Source organism: Branchiostoma lanceolatum, chromosome 14 (genome assembly GCF_035083965.1).
Source record: "Branchiostoma lanceolatum isolate klBraLanc5 chromosome 14, klBraLanc5.hap2, whole genome shotgun sequence".
In the NCBI taxonomy this organism is placed as follows: Eukaryota; Metazoa; Chordata; class Leptocardii; order Amphioxiformes; family Branchiostomatidae; genus Branchiostoma; species Branchiostoma lanceolatum.
In genome coordinates, this window is record NC_089735.1 from 9,674,067 (window position 1) to 9,701,379 (window position 27,313).

General features: G+C 37.9%; 1 protein-coding gene across 1 annotated transcript; it reads left to right on the forward strand.

Annotated features, from left to right (window-relative positions):
- Positions 1–11,170: 11,170 nt before the first annotated feature.
- On the forward strand, positions 11,171–27,313 carry LOC136448891 (neuropeptide FF receptor 2-like). Its single transcript, XM_066448587.1, has 4 exons — positions 11,171–11,345; positions 12,185–12,462; positions 21,021–21,120; positions 25,835–27,313. Exons 2-4 carry the CDS (start codon positions 12,186–12,188, stop codon positions 26,484–26,486), a joined length of 1,029 nt encoding a protein of 342 aa, XP_066304684.1. The 5' UTR covers positions 11,171–11,345; position 12,185; the 3' UTR covers positions 26,487–27,313.

Consider the following 27,313-nt stretch of genomic DNA (forward strand, 5'->3'; position numbering starts at 1 on the left):
GTTTTGTCTAGTTCCTTGTGGTGAGAACGAATGATATTCTCTGTTGGTTGATTCTGTCTAGTTCATTGTTACTATTTACATCACTGTGTTATCAGTTTGGAAACATTTGCCTACGTTGATTGTTCAACATGGGCGGTAGGTAGAATGTATGGTCCCCATTCACTATCAGCAATATATTAGAAAAGAAACTTGTTTATATGAAATAATATCTCTATGTGTTTTAGGATATTATCCTCATTAGTGATACTAGGTTATACAACAACAGTAGATAAAAAGTTTACATGAATATCTGAAAAAGTGCACTTTGCATTTTTGCCGCTAAGTGGTGTCAACAGGCCAGTCATCTTGACTTTGGGTTAAGGTTTTTGTATAAAGAGAGGCTGCTCCCCAGCAATTGCTATAACCATCTATATTTCATAAAGAGGTTAATTAAACTCCATCAGTCTTGTTACGTGACAATCAGTGCTGTTATGATTGCTGTGCATATTTAATGCTAATTTGTGATTACAGTGTTTGATTCTAACCGTTTGTCATAAAAAGTCTTTTCAAGTCTGTTTTCGTGTCTGTATTAAACGCAGGTCAAAGTAAATCAATTAACATGGTATTAAAATTAAATAATATATATTTTCATTAACATATGATGGATTACGGATATATCCCATACTCAGTAAATGACCGTTAATTGCTGACACTAGTCTTTTGCATAAACATCGTGATGCTTGGAGTAGGAATACCAATACCAACTATTACACTAGCAAAAAAGGCAAGACCACACGAGAAGCCGGGGTCATGCGACGTAACGGCAGGGTGTTTGGTTCAAAACCCAGTGGTACAGGGTTCGAATCCCCTGACACCGCCATGTTGTGCCCTTAGGAAAGACACTTAACACGACTTTCCCAACTTCACTCTGGTGTTAATGAGTACCTAGCTTTGGTTAGGGATGTCCCTCGAACGTTAAATGGACGTGCTGTACTTGAAGAGAGCCACACCTCGAGCACATTAAAGGTCCCAACACACTTAAGAGTAGGGGTACTTCCCGGTGTGAATAGTACATAACCATACAGTTCAATGGCCGCACTTGAGGCAAATATCGCATTGAGGTCACCCTGGCGCCAAATGGCAGCCCCCAGACCCTTTCGATTCAGTCCTGATTGGTAGTAGTCGACAGACCCAATAACCCCTCCCTCCCTCAGTGCTGTACGACAGTACAGTGATAACTGACAGCCCAGCTGCTTAGCTTAGAATAGGGGCCCATGCATAGATGAAAAACACACACGCACCTCACTCCTCCTAGAGATATTAAGAGCTGTTGTTTATTAAAAAGTTGATTATCGATAAGAATTTGTCATAAGCATAATCTTTTTTGATTGATGGTATTCTCTATACCAAAATGACATAGACTGTATTTACGAGAGCCATATTCCGCGTTACAATCTTCGAGGATGAGACAATACCTCATTTTTTCACCGAGGTGTAAATCATTGTTTGGTGGGTCCCTTCACCCATCAAGTGTAGCATAATACGTGTATGATTGCAGATCTATCCTGACGCTGCGTCTACTTCTTGTCATCACGAAATGTTGCACAATGAAGTACGGAAGAAATATTGTTTTATTGTGCAAATGGGTTGCTCGCACTTGGGGAACCCGTTAATGGTTGGATGTTTCCCCCTTCAGATCAGACACTCGTCGTGCATCTAAGTCAACTGTCACAATTCAATGTGTACTTTACACGGTTCCAGCGCTAATGGTTAGCAGCTGGGGTTTTAAGTCGGTCCCCTGAGTCGTCCAAGAATAATGTGAAGGACGCTGTAAGTCAGATGATCTATTTCCGGGCCTTTACATTCTGTAACAACAGTAACTGTAATAGCTTAGTTTTCTGAGCGATGGTATACAGATGCGAAAATGACAACACAGTTAGGTTGAAGAAGCCAAAGCACTCTCTAAGTCGTGTCCGGGTTCGGGCGCGTGCCCCCTTGTCCAGCAATGTAAACCATGTACGACGATTTTCGATCTGCCGTAATTCGAACCGAACGCGCTTTCCAGTCGGGTTCATCTGCGGTCATTTGCAAGTTACCACTATAAACACGCGCCGTAAGGCCCGATTACTCCTCGGAGCCGTTGTGGGATCGGGTTATGACATTTACGACTTTATCCACAGGCACAGCTCAAAATAACAACATTGATCTTAAGAGTTATTTTTATTTATCATCGCTTCATCATTTAAATTCTCCAAGGCTATTATGCTTAATTGTTTTTTGTATGTGGCGAATCTTAAGCTAAAAATAACAAAAATGATAGCTAACGTTATATTTCTAATGTATTGTTGAAAAAATCACTTGAATCTTCATTTTAATCAAAATAGCTGAGAAGAAAAATATGGAAGGCTTCAATCTAATAAAATATCACGGTGGAAGGTGTTTCAAGTAGTTCAAAAACTTTAAAATTTCGTCGTGATTTGAGGAGGTAGCATGTCTAATTAATAGTACTATTATCAGGTTTTTAAACGACAACGAAGAAAATAGTAGTCACAAGCCAATCGAAGTCTAGTTGTTTTGTAAGGTAACCTCATTCTAGTACTGTTATTTTACCATCAGATTCAAAATTTTAATTAGTCGGAGGCATGCATGTGCATATCTTAGAAGTTTTGAGGGTCAAGTTTACAATATATTAAACGAATAGGAATCACATTTATTACTTATCTACTTACTAGTATTCAGTGAATCAGTATTTATGTGTTGTTCGCTGGTTGCTGACGCGCTCCAACAAAGCTCATCGGCACAAACTGACAAAATGGAATCACTTGCTGGTGCGTGGTGAACACTAAATCGTGTAATACTTCGCAGCATCGGGCAGGGATTACTAGATTTGCAGCTAGCTGAACAAATATTTTCTGAAATGTGGATATGCAGGTATCACCATTGAAACAAAACTCTATTGCAGACGTGTCAAGAATGGAGATACAAAATGTAAGAGCTATAGCTAAGTATACTTATAATTGACTTAAAATACAAATCTAAGATTTCAGACCTGATTATCTATCCCTTTTATTTAGTACTGAAAAATATAGTAGCATCGAAAACGGGATAAACAAAATGTGGTTAAACAGCTGCATTATTTTTATGCATCCAGATCGTATATTGTTTACATATCTAGATTCTTCATTAAAGGCATGGTTTTCGTCATCATCGACCTCATTATCGTGATTGACGTCATCTCCAACGTTATTATCGTCGGTTATCCCTTGTCTTTTGAAAACTGCTTTACTTCTTCTCCCATGGTACCAACCTGCCATCCTTGCACGCCCTCGCCAAACTTTCCATTCAAAGTAATTGCTTGACCTCATATCCTCCTCTGTCCTTGTGGATTCATGTTTATTGCCATCCTATGCATCCGTAGCCTTCACATCCTAAAAACGGCATACATATATATTCTACTTGCCTTCAAGTTGTTCCTTGAACAAGCTGTATGTAATTAGCATTTGATTACACGGTTCCACAGGATGCTGTTAACCTTGTAATGTTAAGGTCGCCTTAGGTTAATACACCATCGTTAAAGTGCCAACATTCATAATTTGCGTAGCAATTTCTACCGGTCGTAACGGAAATGGATGATTTCAGAAACATGAATGGTTGAATGTGGAACCTTAGAATTAGAACAACCCAACAAGGGTTAGGCGTCCAGGAAACTTGAGGCTTTTGAAAGTTCCTTCTCGAATAAGTAAATGGCGAAGATGGTCTGTACACGTACGTTCGAAAGTTCGGAAATTCTTTATCTATAATTCTGTACCAAAAGCTTTCAACAGTTCCTTGATGTTAGTTTCAAAATATAGAAAGTAATACAGTATTAAGTCATAGAACATCAATTCCCAGATTTTAACACCACTAAGGCGTGCAAGTCGTGCAACAGAAAAGAAAGAATCGTTGGGCTTAAAAGCTAATACTTTTTTTACTAATGACTGACGCCACACTGCCTGCGGCATTTGATTGGTTGGAATTGCACTCAAAGCAAAATATCAGGAAAAAGTTGTGTCATTTATTGCATACGACAGCTACACAAAAGTTCCTCACTTTTCTTCATTTACAACAACATGAACGAAGCAAAAAGGTTATGTTATGATTTGTTGGTATACTTAACTCAGCGACCCCGGTAGCAGATATACAATGACCTCCCGCTATGAAAAACCCGAGACACGTCCGAGCCAACCTGTACTTTAACCTTCTCCCCGCTGACTGACTCTGTCACCAATAGAGCACGGGGTGCCGAACAGCTACGTCAGTGTGCTGGTTAAAAATGTGTACCCATGGACCTACATGTTAGTCAATGGCAAAATGATCAATGTTTTAATCACCGGGGGTTTTCGGTTGGTTGCTTTTTCGGAACGGGTGAATCTTCTACAAAGGAAGGCATGTCATTACACATGGACCTCTTGCTCGAAGGAAATGAACATAATTCATCTTGCTCTCACATAATGCTTTTGTGGAATCTTACAAACACCTTCCTGATCATTTGAGATACGTCTTTGGCTGATGTTGATCTTGATCTAGACGGGCATTAGCGTTGGAAAGCAATCTAAGGACATTGCCATTTCGGCAATGGATGACATTCACAGGGGATTGCGTGCTACATGGTAAAACGCTGAATTCCCTGCTATCTGCGCGTGCGTGCGTGAATTTTAGAATGGTTCTCTTTAGCAGCAGTACCACTTGCAAGATAATTAGAAAAGAATAGTTTAAGTCTCTCATTTTTAATTCCATGGTATTGAAACATTTTGTACTTATAAATGTGGTATATGAATACAAAACCATATTTCAAACGTAGCTGTATTCATTAAGAAAACATAATTTATTCGAATTTATCACAACCTGTTCACAATGCTACAGGACGACATCGTCATCCGTCAATGTTCTTCTTAATGCACCTTAGGGATGTTAAAGATAACTTTTGATGGGTGATTCAAAACATAAATGATTAAATCTGATAAGCAACGTGCAGAAATTGATGCTCAGGGACCCGAGCTATTATAAAGATTCTATTCCCTGTTAAAAAGCCTCTGGCTATTTTCTTAGTCTGTAATTCACTCATCTGTGTAATTGCAGTACATATGGCTGTGGAGATAAGGGGAGGTTGGGAAACCTTGAATATCAAAATAAGGGTACTCCACATATGCATTGTCTACAGGCAACCAACATGACACAAATGATTCGGATATATGACTGTTACTCTGTTAGTGTCGCAAACATTAAAATCATACATATAATGTTATCAGAGTTAATTCATCAGACACGGGGTTAGCATTACTACTCTTCACTATTATAAAACGATGAAAATGAATGTCACAAAGTTAACAATTTGCTGTACAAAACTTTAATTGTAGGAATGAAATACCATTCAAGCCAATAGGCATGGGAAATGAGTCCAGCTCATACAAAATAGCCATATACACATATTCCATTAAACCTCATTTATGATGATGAAAATAAAATAAATCAATGCAAATAAACTGGGTATATTTCCTGTCCTTTTCCTGAGATGATAGCTAGGAAAACAAGACAAGGTAGAATGTTGCTACATTGCATAATTTCTTCTACACATCAGTAATTATTAAGTCCAGACACAATAACTATGTAGATACAAATGGGGCATGATTAAACTTTCTTTTCCTGTTCCAGAAGTTTCCATTTATTTTTCCATTTATTTTTTCATCTTAAAACGTATGGCTAGCCTCTTAAACCGGAAATGGCTGATTTCGAAGAGAGTCAGAATGAAGAAATTGAACAAGAAGTGGAAGCGTCACTCTGTTTTTAAGGAGACGTGATTTACACAAGGTTTCTTAATTGCAATCCGGCGCATTGAAGTACCAATTAATTTCACATCTAAAGGACTCTTAAGCGCAATCCAATTAGAACAGCCTCTATGTCATCCTGTACACCTTTACACGACGCCTGAGCTACCGCTGTTTAAAATAGTTAAGTCTAAGTGGGTGCCATGCCGACAACTTCGGAAATTGTCTGTAACAAGCCCTTATGAAACATTCCAATTTACAACATCATGGCAACTAGTGTTGTTGAAATTGCAAGTTGTAAGTAATACTCATCTCAATGGCAAAGTAATTTTCTTCCCGTCTCACTGAGAGAGTTATTCTATATCCATTCAGATTTCTGTCTGATATGAAATGTATTCCCATAGTTGATGTGGGTTATTGTCGTTTATTCCACGCCCACAGTTAATGCTGTGGGTATGGAATAAACGACAAGCACTTGCATTTTACCATACGTCTTTCTATAATGTTTTTACGGAAATTTTTGATTTGATTAACTCTCAAAACATATAAAAACGGCAACAATCTTTTAGTGACTAGAGAAAATCGGGTCCAAACCGACGCCATTATGTTCTGTTAAGTAATAGCTTGTCTTCACATTTTTGGATGCTTTCATACATTACCTCATCAATTTAAGCGAATTTATCAACATTAACAATTTCTGCTCATTATCATGTTTCACACCAGAGAAAACATATGAAGACCGCTTTTGAACTGAAGCAAAATCGAATCTTAGTGCTACAATGTTTTCGCTTACGTTCCAACCCTCTCAAAAGTTTTCAAGTATAAAAAAATACACAATAATAAAGAATACATGTTGAGGACAAAAATATCACTGTTTTGAAAACTACACATCCCCCCCCCCCTCAGGGTCAAACAAGACTTAAATACAGCATTGTGTCAAAATCCGTTAAAATGAGGGGTTACAGTAAATTCTTGTCGAGAAACAAATGTTCAAAATTGCACTTCAAAATATATGCCATGGTTTTAAACGGACCCCGTTGGGGTGTTTGAGGGTTAAAAGTCAACATATTGCATATTTCAGGTCTTTTTAAGACTCGTTTGGCAAAATGCATAGAAGCATTTTACAGAGTCCTTAGTTGAACCGAGACCTCTGAGCTAGACATGGGGAAGGGCATGTGATGAATAAAGAGGTCACAGGCGGGTTGATCTTTGTAAGTCGAGTTTCACTCATGCAGTACCTAACTTCCGTGCCTACATGTTGATGAAAACCTATAGTTTAACTCTTGGTACCAATTGCAAGTTCCAGCCGGAAATCAAAAACCTCTTGTGAATGCTTATACTGACGTGTTTTAAGGTGATAAGAGCAGGAAGCCCTTAAATTTATATAATAATAACCTTAATCCTATTGCAAAAAGACGATGGAAGTGCGGGTGTTACTCAAAGCCAATAACATGCCCAATTTGAGAGTAGATATAACTTATGCATTTTGTAATGCGTCTTAGTGATGAGAAGCTTTATATTGACGGAGTTGTGTTCTTGGTGGCGGATTTTCCCGTGGAATTTACCGTCCTAAAAGGGAAAAAGCCAACGAAAACCATATTTCCCAGAGACTTTTAAAGGACTCGCCCTAAGTAAACCAAAACTATGGTGGTGACTCATACAAATTCAGACTGTCGTTGACAAACAAATGTGTTCCACAAGCATGTATATCTGATATCAGTGGCTTATGAAAATCTGCTGCACGATTTGCTACGAAAAGGATTAATGGTACGGCAAAAATTGCTGCGATATCTTTTTGATAAGATTTCATATTCCAGGACTGAATGCACACTCTGCGTTCTAATCAAGGAATGTCGCCGTTTGAAAAAAAAGATCCTCGCTAGAAATATGATTTTTATCTTACTTCTAAGGTATTTTACTTCTAGATGTACATAGAGGTGTAGTGAAACTTGACTTTGAAGATATATATCTTACTGTGTAACGCTGTTATGGATTATATGTTGAAGGAAATAGGCAACAATGTAGCTCTCCTTTTACCTTATTATTTCAAGAGATTTTTTAGCCTGGAATAAATCATGATGAATATTTTATGTTGTTAATCAACTATCTTGGAATGTTTGATAAAGTTTATCAGTACTGCAGTGGTTACGGTTGTGAAAGTTCGTAATAGATCAGGATATTACCATATATCAAAAGTAATATATTGATTTTAGAGTCATTTCAACTTCAATCAGCAAATATTTCACACACAGCCCAATTGCCTCCCAAAACACATTATTCACGCACCATTACTGCGAGCCTTACCGAACCAATGCCATTAGCATCGCTATAATTCTACAACCCCTTTGATGTAGATGATACGGTTAGTTTGGTAAATATGATCATGCGAGTACGTTCCACTAAGGCCTCTTTATGGCTTGGGTATTGGTGTGCTTTCTCCAATATAATTCCTGTCCTCTACTCATTTGTGTATGTCTTCAAAGCTAGAAGAACTTACGATTACGATATATAAGTTATAAACGTTTTAAAGCAATGATAATCATACGGCATCTAGTAATGATTCTATATACACACCGAAATCTTCTATCTCTGATTTTCAGAACGACTATCTTCAAATTAGTAATTTTTCCGCGATGAAAACTACCATTTCTAAAACTTAACAATTCATATGACCAAGTTCTCAAAGATTCTCCTATATATCTAGCAAAATATTTCTATCTTTATGCCATTCCACCTGTCCCTACGCAACAATAAAATATATAGGGTGGTCAATTAGCTACACCTCTTTGATGATGGCGTCGACTCGAGAGGCACAATGGAGTAAGCATTAGGGTCAACCAGATTGGAGGTCAGTGTCTGATCATCAAAAGGTCACTATCAATTACTGTCTTCCACATAACCCATGGGACAAAAGAGACATAAATCATTTCAAAAACCCACCATTAAAACTGCGTTAGCCGTGAAATCAAGAGCATGCTTTATCCCTTAATCTTAAAATACATTTTGAAAATTATTCATTATGATTATTTTCAGCAAAGAATATGGTTACAGAAAAATAGGCGTGTCATTACTACACGGTTATTTTGCCTATTTTTTTATTTGGCCAGATCAAATCAGCCGCAACTTTTATATAACTTTTGTTCGATGTATTCGTTTTCAATACACTTTTTTCAACCAAAGTATTGCCTTCAGATAATACTTTATTTTGCTTTGATATCATTTTTATCGATTTTAAAACTCTCCCTAGGTCATTTTAATCATATTAATACAAATTAGATCTAAATATCGGCACTTGAGCAAGAATGATGCACATCTTAACTGTGCGGTAAGCTTCACATAATCTTAAGGATTCTCAATCATATAATCGGTTTAAGGTCTATTGATAATCATATCGTTTTGACAGTAGCCTTTGAGATTTATTTGCATAATTTGTCGTATTTTATTTTATCTTATTTTGGAAAAGGAATACATAGAGGTGCTTTACTAAAGCAACACGCTAATGTTATCGACAACACTGTCGACAGATGGAGAATAAAAATAGGCAATGATATAATTTACATTGAAAACATCATGTAATTCAGGAAACGAAGGCAAAAAAGGATGACATAAACGCTGTATAAGAAAAAGAGTGACCAATATTAAAAAATACAGATGAAAAAAAAATCAACAATAAGTTAGGTGACCTTTTTAGCAAATCGTGCACATGTATTGCAGAACTTACCAATTAAGTATTCACGCCTCGTAGTTGCCACGCACCAGAATTGTTTTCAAGACAGCGTCTTGACCACCTACATTAAAGCTCTTGAAAGAAGCGTGCTTTAGTTAAGTGCATAGCTTAATAATTTCTTAAGAGCTAAGTTGCTTCGAAGTGGTGACCCTTACTAATACGTAAATGCAAGGTATTGATATTTTCTGCAAAGTAATCGTTAAAGTGAATGCGTAGAGGTACAGCGAAGATGGAGTATAAAGCATGGAATAATAACATATAACTAATAGAGGCAAACCCCAAACTAGCCGCCTACTCATCAGATAATTTTGGAAGATTGTCATTATGCGGTCGATTCCGGGCAAAATACCAGGCAAGATACCCGGTCCTATGTTACATAATTGAAAAGCTTATCCTTGGGAATAGATATCATGAAATACATAAGAATCCCATGCGATCAATATCAGGACTTAAAGAGACAAGATTCTAATTTACAATTCATGGATGGCTAACATAGGTATTATATAATACAGGTACCATATAACATAGGTACCAGATAACAGGTATTAAGGATACATCGATAGTTTATTACGGTGAGACATAATAAGATATGTATACAGTCGATAGTCGATAACCGTACATATGGTCCCTATTTTAAACATTGCCGAATTATTTCAGATGATTCAAAATGTTTACATAAGTTAATTTGGTCGGAAACATGTATTTCAAGTCATATAGATTTTAGATAATATGATCATTTTCTGATATAATTTATATTGTACGGCACACCTATAAGTTATGGCATCTTATAGTTCGACCTGGTCTTTGACATAACATCAATTTGGAGAAGGGATTATCGCCATGTCCTATCTGGGTCACTATAATTAGGAGGAATAGTGCACAAGATTATAGAAAATAAATGATAAATCGATATGACGCATGAGGCTTTTTGGAAGATCCCACTGATATTCGCCAGGGACGGCTAAGCGGGTTACTATTGGCGAATTCCATCTGCTCCTTCCTTTCGTGAGATGAGGCCGATAAGATATCAGCGTGCTTTACAACATTAGGTTTTTTTTCCTGACGTGAGTGGAGAGTATGTTTGTGACAGCTTCAATCTGCACCATGAAAGTTTCTGAAACATAAGTGCTTGTTTACATCGTCTTTTTATCCTGGCTGTTGATTGAAAGATCAATTTAGGTGATCCAGAATATGTCTAGCTTTGACGAATTTTAGAGTAGGCACTAGTAATTTGTTAGTACGTTATGACGATTGTATTGAATTATTTGACTATGTTCCCATGAGTATATATCCTGCCTCGGAAGAAGGCTGTCGGTTCATGAAATAAATGCATCCTAAACACATTCATAAATAATGCATGATGTAGTTAAGAAACGTTTCAGTTCAGCAAATAGATTTACTTAACTACTTCATAAATAAGCATTGCCACACCTCATTCGGAACAGATACGTGCAGACAAATTTGTATCAATGCAATCGCCCCTCATACAAAAAAAAAACACTGTCCTATCAAAATCGAATGCGCAGAGGCTTACCACCTACCATACAGAGTAGTCAGCTACCTCATAAAAAAAAAACAGCTGCTTAACTCACTCCCATATATGGGAGCCTGCGGGGAGGATAGAAAATCAACGCATTGGTTTCAGGTGATGAGTGCGACTGAAGGGAGAACAACAATGTGGCCCGTCCTGCATCATCAACTACTCCTTGATTGTTGACCTTGCAGAGACAAGAACATTTAGAAGATCAAGAGGTGGTGACATTTGCACTGCACTCGTTATTCTACAGCTGCATCAGCCTAACTGACACGGAGACCTTCATATATAGTAGTACAATGTAAGTATGGTAAGACATGTTGCATGCTTCTAAATGCTATCTGTCTGTATTGCCGTGATTAATCAATTCCTTTGAGTTTATAATGGAGGTTAGTAAGAATGACGCTTGCTAAGACAAATTGTTCGCCGTCGCTCGCGAAGGATGTTCGCTGGAAAGCATTTATCATCTTTTGAGACACGCTGACAAGATCGTGGCATTGGAGTATATTTTTATGCATCGGCTGCACTCAAAAGAAACCATTCTGGCCTACACCCAACTACAAATTCAAAAGGTACTTGTTGACGTAGGAGATACTATATATGCGCATATATGCCATTCGTGCTTCTAGGTTTCAAAGGAAAGGCCAGACCAGTAAAGCACACATTGCTTCGACTGCATACATCTGAAGAAGGGCGTTCCGTTGCATACAGCGCTCCGGGGATCGCAATAGGTATAAGCGTGAAAGGAAGTAGTGCTTATCTGTGCCATCTCCTTGCTCTTGACCTTTACAAGCATTTCCGGATGCTTTTACGGAAAGTTTCCTGAAGGAAAGTACTTGGAAACCAGATTATACAGTGGGGTATCTCCAAATAGCTTCGTGAATGCGACGCTTGCAAAATAATATGGATGTTCCTGCTTGTCATTTTACTTTGCCTGCTTTTCAGGACGCAAAATGACCAGGTCTCACTCTAATTTCAGTCTCAGACTGCCCGGCGCTGGCTGCACCTATGTCTGATCATGATATGGCTGCTTGTCATTGAGCACGAGGTTTGTTAAGAGGTGGTCGGATTCTCAAGTCTAATTCGTATTCGAAGTCAAGTATAAAAGACGACTTACCGAGTGTTCTCTCTCGATTTTAGAATGGATCCACCGGAGAACTCGACGGACGGCAATGCAGCCATGGAGGATGACGAGATTCGCTTGAAGCAGACGCTGGGGGTTGTAGTCGTCTTCGTCGTGGCGTACATCCTCCTCTTCATCGTCTGTGTCATTGGCAACTCTCTGGTCTGCCTGGTCATCGCCAACATCCCCAGGATGCGCACAGTAACGAACTTCTACATCTTGAACCTGGCTGTTGGGGATCTGTTGGTGGGGATTTTCAGCATGCCATTCACATTGGCAGACAACATAATAATGGGTAAGGTTATTCCTTGCTGCCTTTGTTTAACAAAGAAATGGTCATAAGTTTGCAATGAAGAAATGAGGACTAGTTTATATATATATATATATATATATATATATATATATATATATATATATATATATATGTATATATATATATATGCAGATACATATACAGTCTGCATATAATCCTGCCATTTCCACATGGGACAAATCAAGTTTTATTTTACTCCTTAGATTACACAATATTATCAACAGACGATAATATATTTCGTTTGGTACAGTTCAAGTCAGAATACGATTAGAATTGTAATATCCATTGATAAGAGCTTGTATATATATATATATATATATATATATATATATATATATATATATATATATATATATATATATATATATATATATATATAGTTTGAGATTATTTATACATTGCAGCGTTGCTTGGCATGGAGCCGACAAGTGCCTTAGATCAAACTCCAGCTAGTTAAATCATTAAACAGATGTTACGGCATGTTCGCTGTAGCCTTTCTGAAAACATTTATAGTAAGTAAATGATGTTTTCCATTTAAATGGAAGCTTCAATTTAGTTCCCAATACGTATGTACAATGGCATCTAAATTGGATATCTCAAATGGCTTCTAAATAACATAATGTTTTTCTGTTCACAATGCTACGAGAAATTGTGTATCCAGTTCAATATGTTGTATGCATTATTGCAAATATTGCAAATATTGTGCTGCAATATCGCACTATGTTATCTATTCAAAAGGGATAAAATGACCGTTGTCAGATCATATGCTGTTCAAATCTTGGGCTGTTGCTACCATTGAAATGATTCATGTGCAATGCTTACCCTACAGCAAATATTTCAAAAGAGAGGCATTAAGGTAACATTTTGGGATGAAAGATTAATGCTGCTCCTGATATACTGACAGCTTGAAGACATTATAGAAACTATTATCACCAAACGTGTGGCAATTGATAACCATGCACACATGACAATATTAATTCAAGGTAATAAAAGGTCAAAGGCCTTGAACACTGCAAGGAATATATGTGTTCAGCTATTTTCATAATGGTATTATGGTAGCTCGTATATTATTTCAAGGAGAACACTAAGTCGTCTACCTTGCATGCCTTACGTAATTATAGTGTACGCCTAACCTAGGCTCACTGAGCAAAAGAAATGTTAATGAAGTGAAATTACCTTTATTTCACGTTCCTGCCCGCATGGCTAATACATGTGATATTAATATATATACTAGCACATGAAATATTAGAGGTAAAATATTGTTCCCTAGATAGAAAGACCTGCAGCTAATGTGTATAGAAAATACTTCTGTCATTGTATTTTGGGAAATCTCTAGTCGGTTGATTATAATTAGGTGTAGTTCAGTTGCCTATCAAATGTATTTCAACTTTAAAAGTATGCGTGCATGCTTATAGGTTTTATGAGAATTCACTTTCTCCATTTTCCGGCAGAATGAACGAACCTACTTAACGCCTATGCAGCCATGAAGTAAGGTTAGGTTTAATAAGGGCGTAATTGAGTCACATGTGCACAATTGTACTGAGCAAATGAAGTGGTGATTATTAATTTCTTGGGAGATTATAGGAAACTGGGGCATGTCCCATGGGTAGATTTTTTTGCAATTAGATGCCATCGATCTTTATCTTTCAACAAAGTTTGACGTTTCATCATCTATTTCAAGGTTATGTGCAACCATGTATTGAGGTGTTGCACAATATATGTGTTCCTTAGGCCAGGCCACCAGTTGCCGTGCCAAAGCTTTTTCGAAGCAACAAATATTTTATTATTCCATGTTTCAATTTCAATGTAAAACATGCTGTTAACAATGATGTATGTTTACTTGAATTCACATTTAGCATCATTCAAAAATATTTCAGATCGTGATTAATTTAAAATGAATATACAATATAGTGTCAAATTAAACTAAACCCATGCGATATAAAGCATTTTAATATCGCACAAACTGAAAACAATACACAAGAAGTTCATCGGTAATGATTTATTTAAAGATTGCAAGCCTACAATTACAGTACAATAATATACCGGATGTTATGTCATTCAGCTAGATGATCATCGTTAAAACGTCACTAACGACAATAGGGTCACATTTCATATAAGAAATAAAAGAGTAAAACCAACATACATTTTGCATAGGCTACATCATGGTTCATTAATTACGGAACATGCCAAGAAAGTATAAGAGAGAGTGCCATGGGGAACGCGTCTTTCGCCTTATCTTTACGAGCTGGGGTTTTCAAACTCATTAGTGCTAGCATCAATCTCGTGGAATAACAAATTACCTGTAGAACAGCACTTCGTAAAAGGAGACGGCATTGTAATTAGTCTTTAGAGATAAGACTTGTTTTAATCGATCTCTGACGTCTAAAAAACCCTGATGTCTCTGAAGTTGTTTTACCGTGTCTTACCTTTTGATAACGAGAATGTTTGCTGTCGACCACAATTTTTCAACGAACTTCTTCCTGTTTGATAACTTAAATTATAAGAAATAAGCTCCCATACGTAACTAAGAACATCTTGATAAGGTTACAAGTTAAATGATTTAGCATTGGTATTTTAAGTACTTTCATTCATTGAACTTCTAAAACTTTAACATAATCCGTAAGATGTAACTTTTCTTCCTGTTTTGAGGCGATAACGTTTCCAGGTAAATCACCGAAGTGGTTGAGAAACTTTAAAGTGCAGTATACATGTTTGCATTTGCAAAGCCTCCATTCCGCTCGTCAACCCTTAATGCATATGTCTAGACATATTGCGACACATAATCCGTTCCATTCTAAAACTTAAGGCATATCTTTCTTTCAACGTACATGGAAGATCCGAGATATACAACTCATGTATCACTGTCCATTGTGTTTTTCACTTAGTATGCTTGTGTTACATGTATATTCTAAGCTACACGTAAACCTTAGATATATAGCGAATTCAAATCCAACCTCAATTATATAACTAATGAAAATCACCAACTGTTAATCTCAATGTAACGACGACACATCAGAAGAGCTTTAAAACGATTGATAGACTACATCTTACTGACGTCTCAGGATGTAAATGAATCACGGTGTATTTAATTATGCTGTCACTTTTTATCTCTTATCTTATTGTAAGGCAGACAACTTGACGACGTTTGGATATATTTAATCTAAATGTGGAAGAAAAGTGTATACATTATTATAAAAGTATATGAATTATCACAGGATGTACCTCGTTAGGCCACGATTCAACTAGATAAAAACCCATTAGGCGAGCAAATTGTAATCGGAAGGCCTCTGACTTGACAAACTGAATGCAATCCATGATGAAAACGTAACGTTATAGCTTGAAGGACAGTGAAAGACATAAACAAAGTACACTTCTTCATCAATGAAATTCGTTGAACTACTCATAAGAATTTTTGTCGCCCAACGCCTTATTTGATGAGGGCTATTAGATACTTATCATTTACTTCTCTTCCTATATATCGATTGCTTGAATTCTCTGAGGACTTTATGAGGTTACTTAACGACGAACTCCCATCGTATACATAAAAAAATCACCGATACAAACGTTGTGAAAGCGCCGTGCAGTTGGCATATATGCAGGTCCTAGAAGGTAAAACCAAGAAAAGGTCATGCAATCTTCCCAGCTCAGAAAAACATCCCCAGCGAACACTAATAAGAGTATGATATAGCCACTGCAAACACCCCACTGTGTATTTGTCTCAGCGACTCATTATAATGTGACCTACCGCAGAGTTATTGCTTTCTTAGAAAGTACCCGTTGATTCTCAAGGCGCCGTGAAGTCTAACAACCCCCCAAGCAACTTTTAGAGTTGAAAACAAAGCTAAAGATTAATCTTACTCTCAACGATAAATTCCCTAAACAGATTTGCAGCTGTATGTAGACATTTGTAAACGCAGAACTCTTTGCCGTTGTGCGTGTATAGAATATTTGAACTAATAGCCGGGGTAAAATAAGCTACGTCTTGTTAAATCGAGGACCGTGTATTACCAGTGAAAGCTTTGATGCTGAAATGTATTCCATTAGATACAACAATATCTTTTTTATTCTGTATCTGTATCTATATAGCCGGTACAACCGCCATTAGGCGTAACACACCAGCTTCGCATGCACGCGGCGCGGCAGCAGCTGGTCATATTACACCCAACGGTCTTTTACACCTAGTCTTTGCATATCTGACTGTAACCGTTCTTTAAAGCTACTTAGTGAAGATGCTCCTACAGTACTTGATGACAACGAGTTCCATTCTACTATGGTTCTCGGAAAATACGAATTTTTGAACACATCAATCCTTTGCTGATAACTCCGGTACTTAAAAGCATGACTATTTCTAGTCCTCTTCTGAGCTGGCATTAGACACTTAATTATCAGTCGGTACGTCCACAAGTTTATTAGTCATGTTCATAGTTATTATCGGCCGTTGAAGGAATGTGATATATTCAACATTTATTTTTAGATGTGTTTTTTCGCACTGGTCATGAAATAGAAAGCAGTCGATTAACCCGAAAAAAAAAGAATATGTGCACTCAATATTTGCGATGGATTAGCGATGTTATGGTTATAGTTTGATAACAGCGTTCTCACGATTTTTATACGCCGATCAATGTATACTTCTCACTATACAAGTCTTGCAATATAATTTGATGTATTCTATGCCGTTGAAATCTAGAAACAAAGTATTTGTATTTGATGTTTTGGGTCTTCTCTTGATGTGTAACATTGGATTTTCATACAAAAAGACGATATAACACAGACAGTCGATTTGAAGCTCCATCTTCATTTACAGCTCCTTTTGAAATATTCATTACAAACCTCCGGGCCGCCTTGACATTGATCTGTGTAATGTTTAGCATTACAAAGTCAAAGCTCTGTATATGTCTGTGAATCTAAATTCCCATCTCGGGACAAAATCGGTGAGTGCAACATCTAAATTCTAACTGTATCAGACTATAATGGTGCGCATGTTATGGCTTTCGCACGAAGGGAGATCTTTGATGGTGGAAATTAATGATAACATACAACCTTCCCTACCTATCCCACTGGTACATTACTATGTATACCCACGTAGTGCATGGGTATAAAAAGGTGTTACATAATTTTCTCCTGCATTATAACTTCAATATACTGTTTCACAGTAAACAAATAAATGGGTGATAATAATAGGAATCTGGTATGTTTCTATATTCAGTTTTCTGCCGGATCTCTATTTCAACCCACATCAACTCCCATAAGATTCCTTTTATTTAGATTGCTGTTATCGTTAGAACTCCATGTCGGAGGCGAATACTGCTTTAAACACTGGGTCTTTTGATTCTGAAGAACATTGACTAAACGATTTGCACGGAACGTAATTGCACAGAACATAATTGAATAACTTCGGTGGGCTCAGAAAGAGCCTTATTGGTTCTTTAAACGCAATTGCTTGGTAGTTTAGAATATATTGTTAAAAGCTGCTGACGATAAGAGGCATAAATGTATCGATTTGTAATTTGTCATATGACACTTAAAATTCAGTGTCATTTGTTTTAATCAGCTTCAAAATATCATTCAGTAGATCGACAAAAAGCTATTAAATCAGATTTTATTGAATTAATATTCGCAACCAAAGAGTACGATGTCCAGGGAAATGAAAAACACGGACCAAACAAAATTTGTTTTGTGTAGATGTTTCAAAAGTGATGGGCCGATTGCCCTCAAAATTCAGGACTTGTCAAAGAGAGGTGTTTATCAACAAACTCAGGGAAGGAATTATTATTTTTCAATCAACAATGTTCAAATGGCACTTCTTAGAGAATTCTCGAGCGCGCTACATGGTTAGGACCCTGCCGGATATTTGCAACCAAAGACCCCTTGTGACGTTGATCCATGTACTGTTTAGCATTACAAAGCTTTGTATATGTCAATGAAATCTCAATCCCATTTCGGAACGAGACCAGCAACTGTTACATCTAGGTTCTTACTGTTTCTGACCTTAATAGACCGTGCATGATGGATTTTATGCGTAGGTAGATCTTTGAAGGTGGAAATCGATGATAACATACAGATGCAGCCCTTCCCTCTACCTGTACATTACTCTTTGTGGCCACAAAATGCATGTTTCACAACTCACTCATGCGTTACATCTTACAAATGAAAGGGTGTGGATAAAATAAATCTGCTATATTACTTTTTCACTTTTCTCTCTAATTAATCTAAATAATGTAATTTAAATTTCTTTTATCTTCTACAATTGCTATCATGAAGCAGGTGCTTCTTTCTCAAACGCTCTCAGAACCATACTTAATAAGGCGCACAAATAAGCTGAATGGATAAAATTGTTCAATATCATCTTATCTACCCGCATCAATAGCATGTGGTCCAAGTATATGCGTATCAATGAAACCAGTGAAGAAATTCAAATAATTGAGTTTGTGGTCGTTCTTGTCTGTTTTCGAACAGAATAACATGAGAAGCTGTGGATGAATCTTTATAATATCAAGTGGACATGTAGGTGTCTGGATACGGAAAACGACGGTCAAATTCGATAAAGGGTTCCCAAGCGGTTCTTTACAGTACTGAAGAAGAATTTCCGGTTTTGATATCTTTAGATTTTTTTTCAGAAACAACGTCTAGCTGAGCCAATGTTCAAGCTATTACCGATCACGCTCAACACCGTGTTCAATAACAAGCTAACATGTTTCTGACGTCAAGGCCATGAAGTCTTATCTCACGGGAGGGGATCTCAAAGTCTACCATTGATCTTCTTTATCACAGTTACAGCTGAATATAGATTTGCATTATGTTTAGTTGCTTGCTTACTTGCTTATCATGAGTCCAGGTTTTTACGGTCTTGAGACGTGATGGCTGCCGACTATACCAGATTCCTTCTGCGTTTCTTATGTTTAATAAAAAAATACAACGAGTGCTTTTTTTAACAACTTTGTCGAAACGACCTGCGCGAAGCATAATTGCTCACCAAAATTTCAGGGGGCTTACAAAGGGCATCAAAGTTTCCTTTACCGCATTTGCTCGGTAGTTCAATTTTGCCTTCCAACACTAACAGACGATGCCTAATATGCCATAAAGGGCATCAATGGTATTGCTGTAATTTGCAAAGGTCAATCTTTTCATCGCATAAAAACGATGGTGCATAGCAAATCGAATGAACAAGCTTGAAAACTGTCCAACAATGAACCCATTTTGCCTGTATCTGAAACGTTGATACGATCAAAGTCTTGAATTGGCTGGACGCAGGATGTGACGCACGATGTAAAATCACATCTGTTCTCTCATTTCGTATTACAATCACTCATTATTGATTAGATCGTCAATAATGTTCAATGAACTGAAGCTTAATGTCTTACGTTACTAAAGGCAATCTGTGCAGAAAGTCAGCAACAGATTTAGTCCGTGATTGGAATACATCTACTAGACAGTCTTACACGCATGTTACCACTATGAATGACCTTAAGCTAGATAAACGTTGGATCCATTAGAAGCCCTAAACGCAATAAATTTTTAATGTTACTTGTTGAACCATCTAGTACGAAGAGCGACCCTGTAAAGGTCGGTCACTGGCAATGTCAGATCAAGATCAGCCACTCAGCGCTATGTGTTATAAGGATGGAAAGGTTACAAGACAACAACCCGCACAGCATATCATAAAAATTATGTTTAAAAATGACAACGCCTGGTTCCTTGCTTTCAATGCATGTTATTGACGATTTTTTGTAGACGCATTGAACGAACGAGTGGTTAGTAATTACGTAGGTATAGAATAGTATTATCTTCAAATCGAAGGGTTCAAGACCTCTATGAATTATATATGTAAAATATTGGATAAACTCGAGGCAAATAAAGGAGTATCAAAGCTTCGACCTTATAAATTATGATATAAAAGCTGTTGGTCCCGTATTTTCGTAGTATAATTATTGTACTAAAAATGACATGGTATTTCTTTATTGATTAGAGCAATTTAAGTTTTGTTTGTTTGATCTGTGTTGCAATTTTATTATCATAATGATTTATTTAAAATCATAGATTGTCATCTCCTACGTTTCTGCTGTTGTTCATATTTATAGCTCTACCGTTGGACTACCCTAACTGCTTTCATTGACGTATTTGTACCTGCCCTTAAATTTTGTAGTTTCGTAATCAGCGTTGAAATGTACTGGAACTCCGCTTTCATCCTAGAACAGTATTACGATGATATGAAGACATAACAAGCTAAATTTTTTCCGAGTACTATGAGCTATATTTGTTTTCACTTAAAGAATGATTTTTACCTTTCATCTTGAAAATTAAACAGACTTCTGTTCATCAATGGACCGGCAAACTATAAAAAAATAATTTCCGTACTTCCCAGCTTCCTGAAAAGAAACCAATCCATACTTGTCTAGATATAGCTATTACTAGTATTTGAGTAATGCCATGTAATAATACAGTCAACCATTTTCCATTGCCACATGTATGCCTCCTGTATTTATCCCAACTACCTGTAATTATCCTAAAAATGCAAATGTAATGAACTGTCATTCCTCCAGGATGGCCCTTTGGCTACGTGATGTGTAAGCTGTCATCTGCTGTGACAGTAATCTCTGCAGGAGCATCTGTCTTCACATTGATCGCCATTGCGGTAGACAGGTAAGTAAGTAATCCCCTAGGACATCATTTTATCACCTCATACTAAATCAAATGCTAAAAAATTTAGACATAATGATGAAACTCATGTATATTGCAATATACAATGACAATATTGTGCTACTAGAAAATATAATTTTTACATGAACAATGTTTCCGACGGTACATAAAATACTCTTAATTTATTTCTATGCCATTGTGTTTACAAAAAGTATTAACTGTATCATAAGAGATATTACATCTTGCATGATACAAAAGCTGTTTTGCACTCTCAGCAATGGGGACGAACGAAGTCTGACGCACAGATATGTCCTTTTGGCTATCATGGATCGATGTAATGGCTTTTCCCACCCGAAAGCGACCTCCTTTCTCGGGTGGAAGATTATGCTTCTCCGGGACCATATGAAGAAATGGATTCAATACATTATATAGAACCAGCGATATGATATCTTATAGGCGCCGTTCAAGAAAACTTTGGGCCAGCACAGGTTGTCTCAAATGTATATTTATTTCAACGTACACTACGATCTCTAGAATTATATTTATGGAAGGCAACAAAGAGAAATAGATGAGCGCAGAGACAATAAAAAAGAATATATTGCACAACTGCTTCCGCTCTCCTTTATTTCTGTGTTGCCTTCAATAAAGAGAAATGAAGGAGAGCAAAAGGAGTAATATATTCTATTTTACTGCAGCTGTGAAATAGAATATATCACGCAGTGAAGCTGTAAGACTTGACAACAATCTTGTTTCCATAAAACCACATCAAATACAGTTACCTACTGATCATAGCTATTGGTGTGAGACTACCCCAATTCAAAAGTAGGTGAATATGGGCAGGGCTTTGCCGTTTTATCGGTTTACAAGCAAAGTTGTTTCAATTCCGTCTCCAAATGTATTTTGAGAGACGATATATCATTTGTTCATGTGCAACAGCAAAACATTGATGCATTGCAAAGGCCTTAACTGCGATGTATTCCCTATCCATGTGGCGAATGAGAAAGCCGAAGCATTCCAGCGGATTCCAATCTCTACACAGCATACCCAATGGCTTTTTAGGTGATGTGTAAATGAAACTCGTCGAAAAGGTAACCCGTGTAAAGCTTGACAAAAGACACTGCCATAGGAATGAGGAAGATTGGTGTATGTTGTCTTAGGGCCCATAAAGAAGAGAAAGCCTGTGTTGAGAAAGATAACGTGGTTGGCACTGACGAATGTCTCGTTAACTAGATAATTGTTACGGAATCATAACTATCCATTACGTCCATTCTACCTTTCGGAAGTTGGCAATGTCCTCTAATTTCCACAGAACTTTACAGTGCTGGTGTGGAAAGGGGGTTCAAGCTTCTCGCCACAGGGGTACTGAATGGGCTTTAATTCGAGCCTTAAAAGAAACGAATTTGGCTTGCAAAGCATGTTTAAATCATGAAATATTAGAAGAAATTACGTGACGCACACCCTTCAGGCTTGCTACGTAACCCCTCTTACGTACACGCAATACATTTCCTGCAAAGTTCTGCCTTAGTTTATTTTCAAATGTCACTTCCCATGCATAGCGCAGTTGTTGACGCTGCAGGTCATTAAATCAATGGCACATTCTTCACTGCATGTAGACGAGGCCCTTGAGACTTTGCCTCAGCAGTAGTTATTACGAAAAGACCTTATCAAGAACTGCCTTTTCAGCCTTCCGTGTTATAGGTCGTGCGAAAACGTGACATCAGATAAGACCAAATGGCAACGCGGGGGAGGACCTGCTGCCCTTCGTGAAATCAAACGGGCGGTAGAAAAAATCCTGTCAGACCTTTGAGGACCACCATGTGAAGGGATCACGCCAAGTTATTGTAGCAAACCTAATGCAAAAGTTATGACTTTACGTAGTACCTTTGGCGTGCAGGGAAGAAGCCAGGCGATATAAAGAAATAAAATATACAACCCGCCTGAGAGTTTAACACCGAATTCCATACGTAAAATGTGATGAATTATTGGTGAATATTCAGCATCTTTGTCGGAATTTGATACGGGCACTAAATAAGTATAATTCTATATTGTTATATATTTATAAATACATACATTTCTAAATATGTATTTCTAAATAGCTATCATAACTAAGCGTTGAAAGATGAAACTACAAATGCTGTTTTTAAAAAGGCCAGATGAAACAAACTTTCTCGTTGTAGTATCCTTTACTTGTGTTTGAGAGTATATGAGCTTCAATTGGACCCAGCAGACATTGCCAATATTCGCACCGACAAAACACTGGGTCATCGCCCGTCACACAAAAAATGTACGGGGAGCGTCCAATAATCTGTCGGCCATAACTAGACAGAAGGGACACAATTCGATTTTCGGGGCATAGTTATGAAGAATGACGATTGATTACAATGAATGTCCAGCTAAACCCGACTAACTGCAATACTTTCTATGCATAAGACGTGCATTCAAAAATTATTAACATTAGGTGAAGGAATAAAAAAATGGAAAATTGATATGAGGTGTGCGGGTCAACTTTAGGCCTCACCTTGCGCAACACTCAACAATACGAAGGAACCCCTCATTAAACATGCTATCCATGTGTTCTTAGATTGACATAAGTATATAACAAATGAATCTACCTATAATATTTGATCACAGTTTTAACGTATACCTTACTCGGGTTTTTCTGGCCTAGTTCCCGCTGATCTTCAAAGTTATGACCGTATTGATTTGAGTTATAATTGATATTCATAATAAATTGATATTCATTGATATTCATAAACGACTTCATACTTTATATTCATGTCCCGAAATTTGAGTTCTTTCTTCTAATGAACACGATGAACGACAGACAAGAAGCAAAGGTTAATAAACTATTTTCTGGTCAGATCACACAGTGTAGGATGTAAAGGGTAAGTAATAAATCACTACACCCGATTTCCGCCCACTCAGTATTTATAGCATTTAGACATTTTTTGACAAGATGAAGGCATCGTGCATGGATCCAATCATTCGTGTGTTAAGGTTATTGAACCCCCATAGTCTTTTTTGAGGTAGTAGTGGGCTGTCGTCCAGGACACGGTATTGGAAGGAACCAACCCCTCTCCTTAAAGCTTTCACCGTCTTTAAACTTCCCAACTGAAATAAGGTACCCGTTTTTTATACCCGAGTGGAGTGAGGAAAGTCGTGTAAAGGCCCTATCACAAGGACACATAATTGATGATATGTCAGGGGGTTCAAACCCAAAACACTGGGTTTTGGGCCAAATGTCATAACCGAGGCGCCAACACGACGCCACAACAGTTCGTTGTCAACTATTCGTTGACTTTAAACAAAAAGGTAGAATACAACCTTTTCTATCCTCCCAATTATTTTTGACATGTTAAAAGCCTTAGATATTTTGTCAAAGTACAAAAGTAATCATAAACTTCCGACCAGTCCTCTGATTCTTGTCAATTCCTTTCAAATTTAGACATCTGCCTAAGGATCCATTGTTTTTCTAAAAAGATCACCAGTAAAACGCAGCACCTGCATGGGTGCCGTGGTTAAAAGGTTTGCTAAATACCACCAAAACCATTTAAGCCACTCACTATTTATACTACTGGTACTACCAACATCGTAAAAGCAATGCCTTACTGCCGTTAAGGCACAATCCAATTATCTTACTTCCTCTACTGTCGATCACTATGCATGTCTAAGGCACCTTTGGGCATTGTTCAAAATAAAAGGCTGATCCATTTGCCAAATGGGACGATTGGGAACAAATCTGTCGAAAGATTTGAAGTTTTCCCATTAATCCAACGATGATGAACGCGTCACAATAGACACCCACTGATGGGCGACTGGGAATGGCCGATAAATCTCGTAATCCCTGTAGACGAAAAAAACATGCCACGGGCGGTGCTCATTCTCCTTGATTTTTTAAAGTAGCAAGCTGGTGAACATTAAAGTGATACTCTTGGGTTCCATTAGCGTCTGGTTTCCTTAACCGAAGCAGTTCAGCACATCACATCAAAACAATGCACTAGAGTTTCATTGCCTGTACATATGGTTCCCAATAGATCAATACGTAGATGCAAATGAAAGGCCTCTTAAAGTGTACATCAGCGTCGCCATGTGCACTATGGAGATACATTGGACAACAATGAATGGTTTTAGGTTCTTTGCCATCGCAACGCAAAGGCAGAAAATAAATTGTAAATCTGTCGACGATGTGCTGTTTCAGTTTATTCCACTGTGATACTAACATGACAGATACACGGCGGGTACTGTCAGATCTTCAGTTTCATTGTGTAGAGTTGTGTAATTTGTGATGCAATTTTTAACATTTAAGTGTTAACTAGATAGGCAAGAAGAGATAAATACATAAGTAACAGATCATATCATTATCAAAATAGGAAAACTACTTTCAAACAGAACTATTTTACTCGAAGAATCCGCGGCAGGATAACTGAGGACCCGATTCCTTAGATCAGGTCACCCGTCGAAAGTGTGACATATATAAAGGGTCAAAGGTAGTTGGTAGCAGCACCCGTCCCGGGCATATTTACAGATACATGCATGGTATCTTTAAGCTTTATCAACTGCCTATTTCTTAGATCTATGAGGTAGAATATAAGTACGAAGCAAGCGTTGTATGTTGATCTTATTTTACCCAAGTTGTAACAAAGTACAGAGGTCACCCAGGTGACGTCCATGATATATCTTATGGATTTTATCATGATTTTCTGCCGTGTTGTTTCAGGTTCTACGCGGTGATACATCCGAACGAGCCCAAATTCACGTCTGAACATAACGGCGTGGTCATCGCCATTGTCTGGGCTCTGGCTGTTATCTTTGCCATTCCACAGGTAGTAGTCATAGATACCCGGTCATACGTGTCCGTAGACGACAACAGCACGTACACTCTTTGTGTCGAGACATGGCCAAACTACTTCAAACGCGAGATCTATACTGTATTACTATTCGTTATATTGTATATGTTACCGCTCTGTATCATTGGGTACTTATACCTACGTGTTGGGTTCAAAGTGTGGTGTCGTCCTGTACCAGGAGGAGGAGAAAGAAACAACGCCAGCCGGCGAAAATACCGAACCATAAAAATGTTGCTCGTCGTTGTAGTTTGCTTTGCAGCATCCTGGCTGCCGATTCATACCGTCATGCTCATCAACGACTGCGGCAACCCCTCGAATGAACAAAGAAACATAATCTATCACTACGTCTTTCCGATCGCGCACTGGTTCTCGTATCTTCAAAGCTCCATCAACCCGGTAATATATGGTTACTTTAACAGGAACTATCGCAGGGGGTTCACGGAGTTTTCGTCTACTTTGCGCCGGACCTTGTCACGAGGTCATGGGGTCGGTAGAAGGAGTCTACCAACTCCTCAGTTGTAATTAGTGGAACAATTGTATATTGTTTTACTCCACCATTTCAAATAGATTAGCTCTTCGTTACAATGACTAACGCTTTTAGCAGCTCTTCCCCTAGTAAGGCCCCTAAAAGCTTGATGGCCAATACCTCTTAATCAACAGAACTACGAACACCCCACCCTCCTACAGCAGGCCAGACTCGCTCGGTATGTTACCTCCCGCATCGGCCCATGAGTTCGGCTCCTGGTGACGTTACTAACAGTTGTTTATGAATAATCAATGAGATAGCCTTATTTGGCACAAACAGCCGTTATTTTGTTCTGAACCAAAAAAAACGAAGTAATACGTAAACTTATTGGGTGATAGCTTCCCAGCGACCTTTGCGGATTTCTACAAGACGAGCTCGAGGCAATCCCCTGATTGGCTGGAAGCTGTTGTTGTGACGTCACCAGGAGCCGAAATCAAGGTCAAGAATAACAGGGTCGATGCGGGAGGTAACGTACCCTGAGAGTCGAGCCTGCTGGAGGAGGGTGCGAACATCATAATCCTGTTGATTTATGCACAAATTCTAACATGGACGAAATACCCTCAAACTGAGACTGTCCGTTGACATGATGTACGAAATTTGATCAGAGGTTTTTATAGTGATAGAAACTCCTAAGCTGACATAATGGACTGATTTTCAGATCGATAAAGAATCCCAAGCTCCTATTGGTACTCTCCATTTTCTATTAGTCCCCTGCCTTTGTGCTGAAAGGCCAAAAGCTCCCAGGGAGGGGGGGGGGGTTGGCAAACAGCGAGAGACTGTAATAAGGGAACGCTGGCTAAGTTCAATGTGAGTTCGACGGGGG

What these genes read in the sequence shown, in the direction of transcription:
- LOC136448891 (XM_066448587.1), top strand. Translation starts at nt 12,186, where the DNA reads ATGGATCCACCGGAGAACTCGACGGACGGCAATGCAGCCATGGAGGAT. An exon ending in GGCAGACAACATAATAATGG is followed by an intron (nt 12,463 to 21,020) that starts GTAAGGTTATTC and finishes TCATTCCTCCAG; the next exon opens with GATGGCCCTTTGGCTACGTG. An exon ending in ATCGCCATTGCGGTAGACAG is followed by an intron (nt 21,121 to 25,834) that starts GTAAGTAAGTAA and finishes GTGTTGTTTCAG; the next exon opens with GTTCTACGCGGTGATACATC.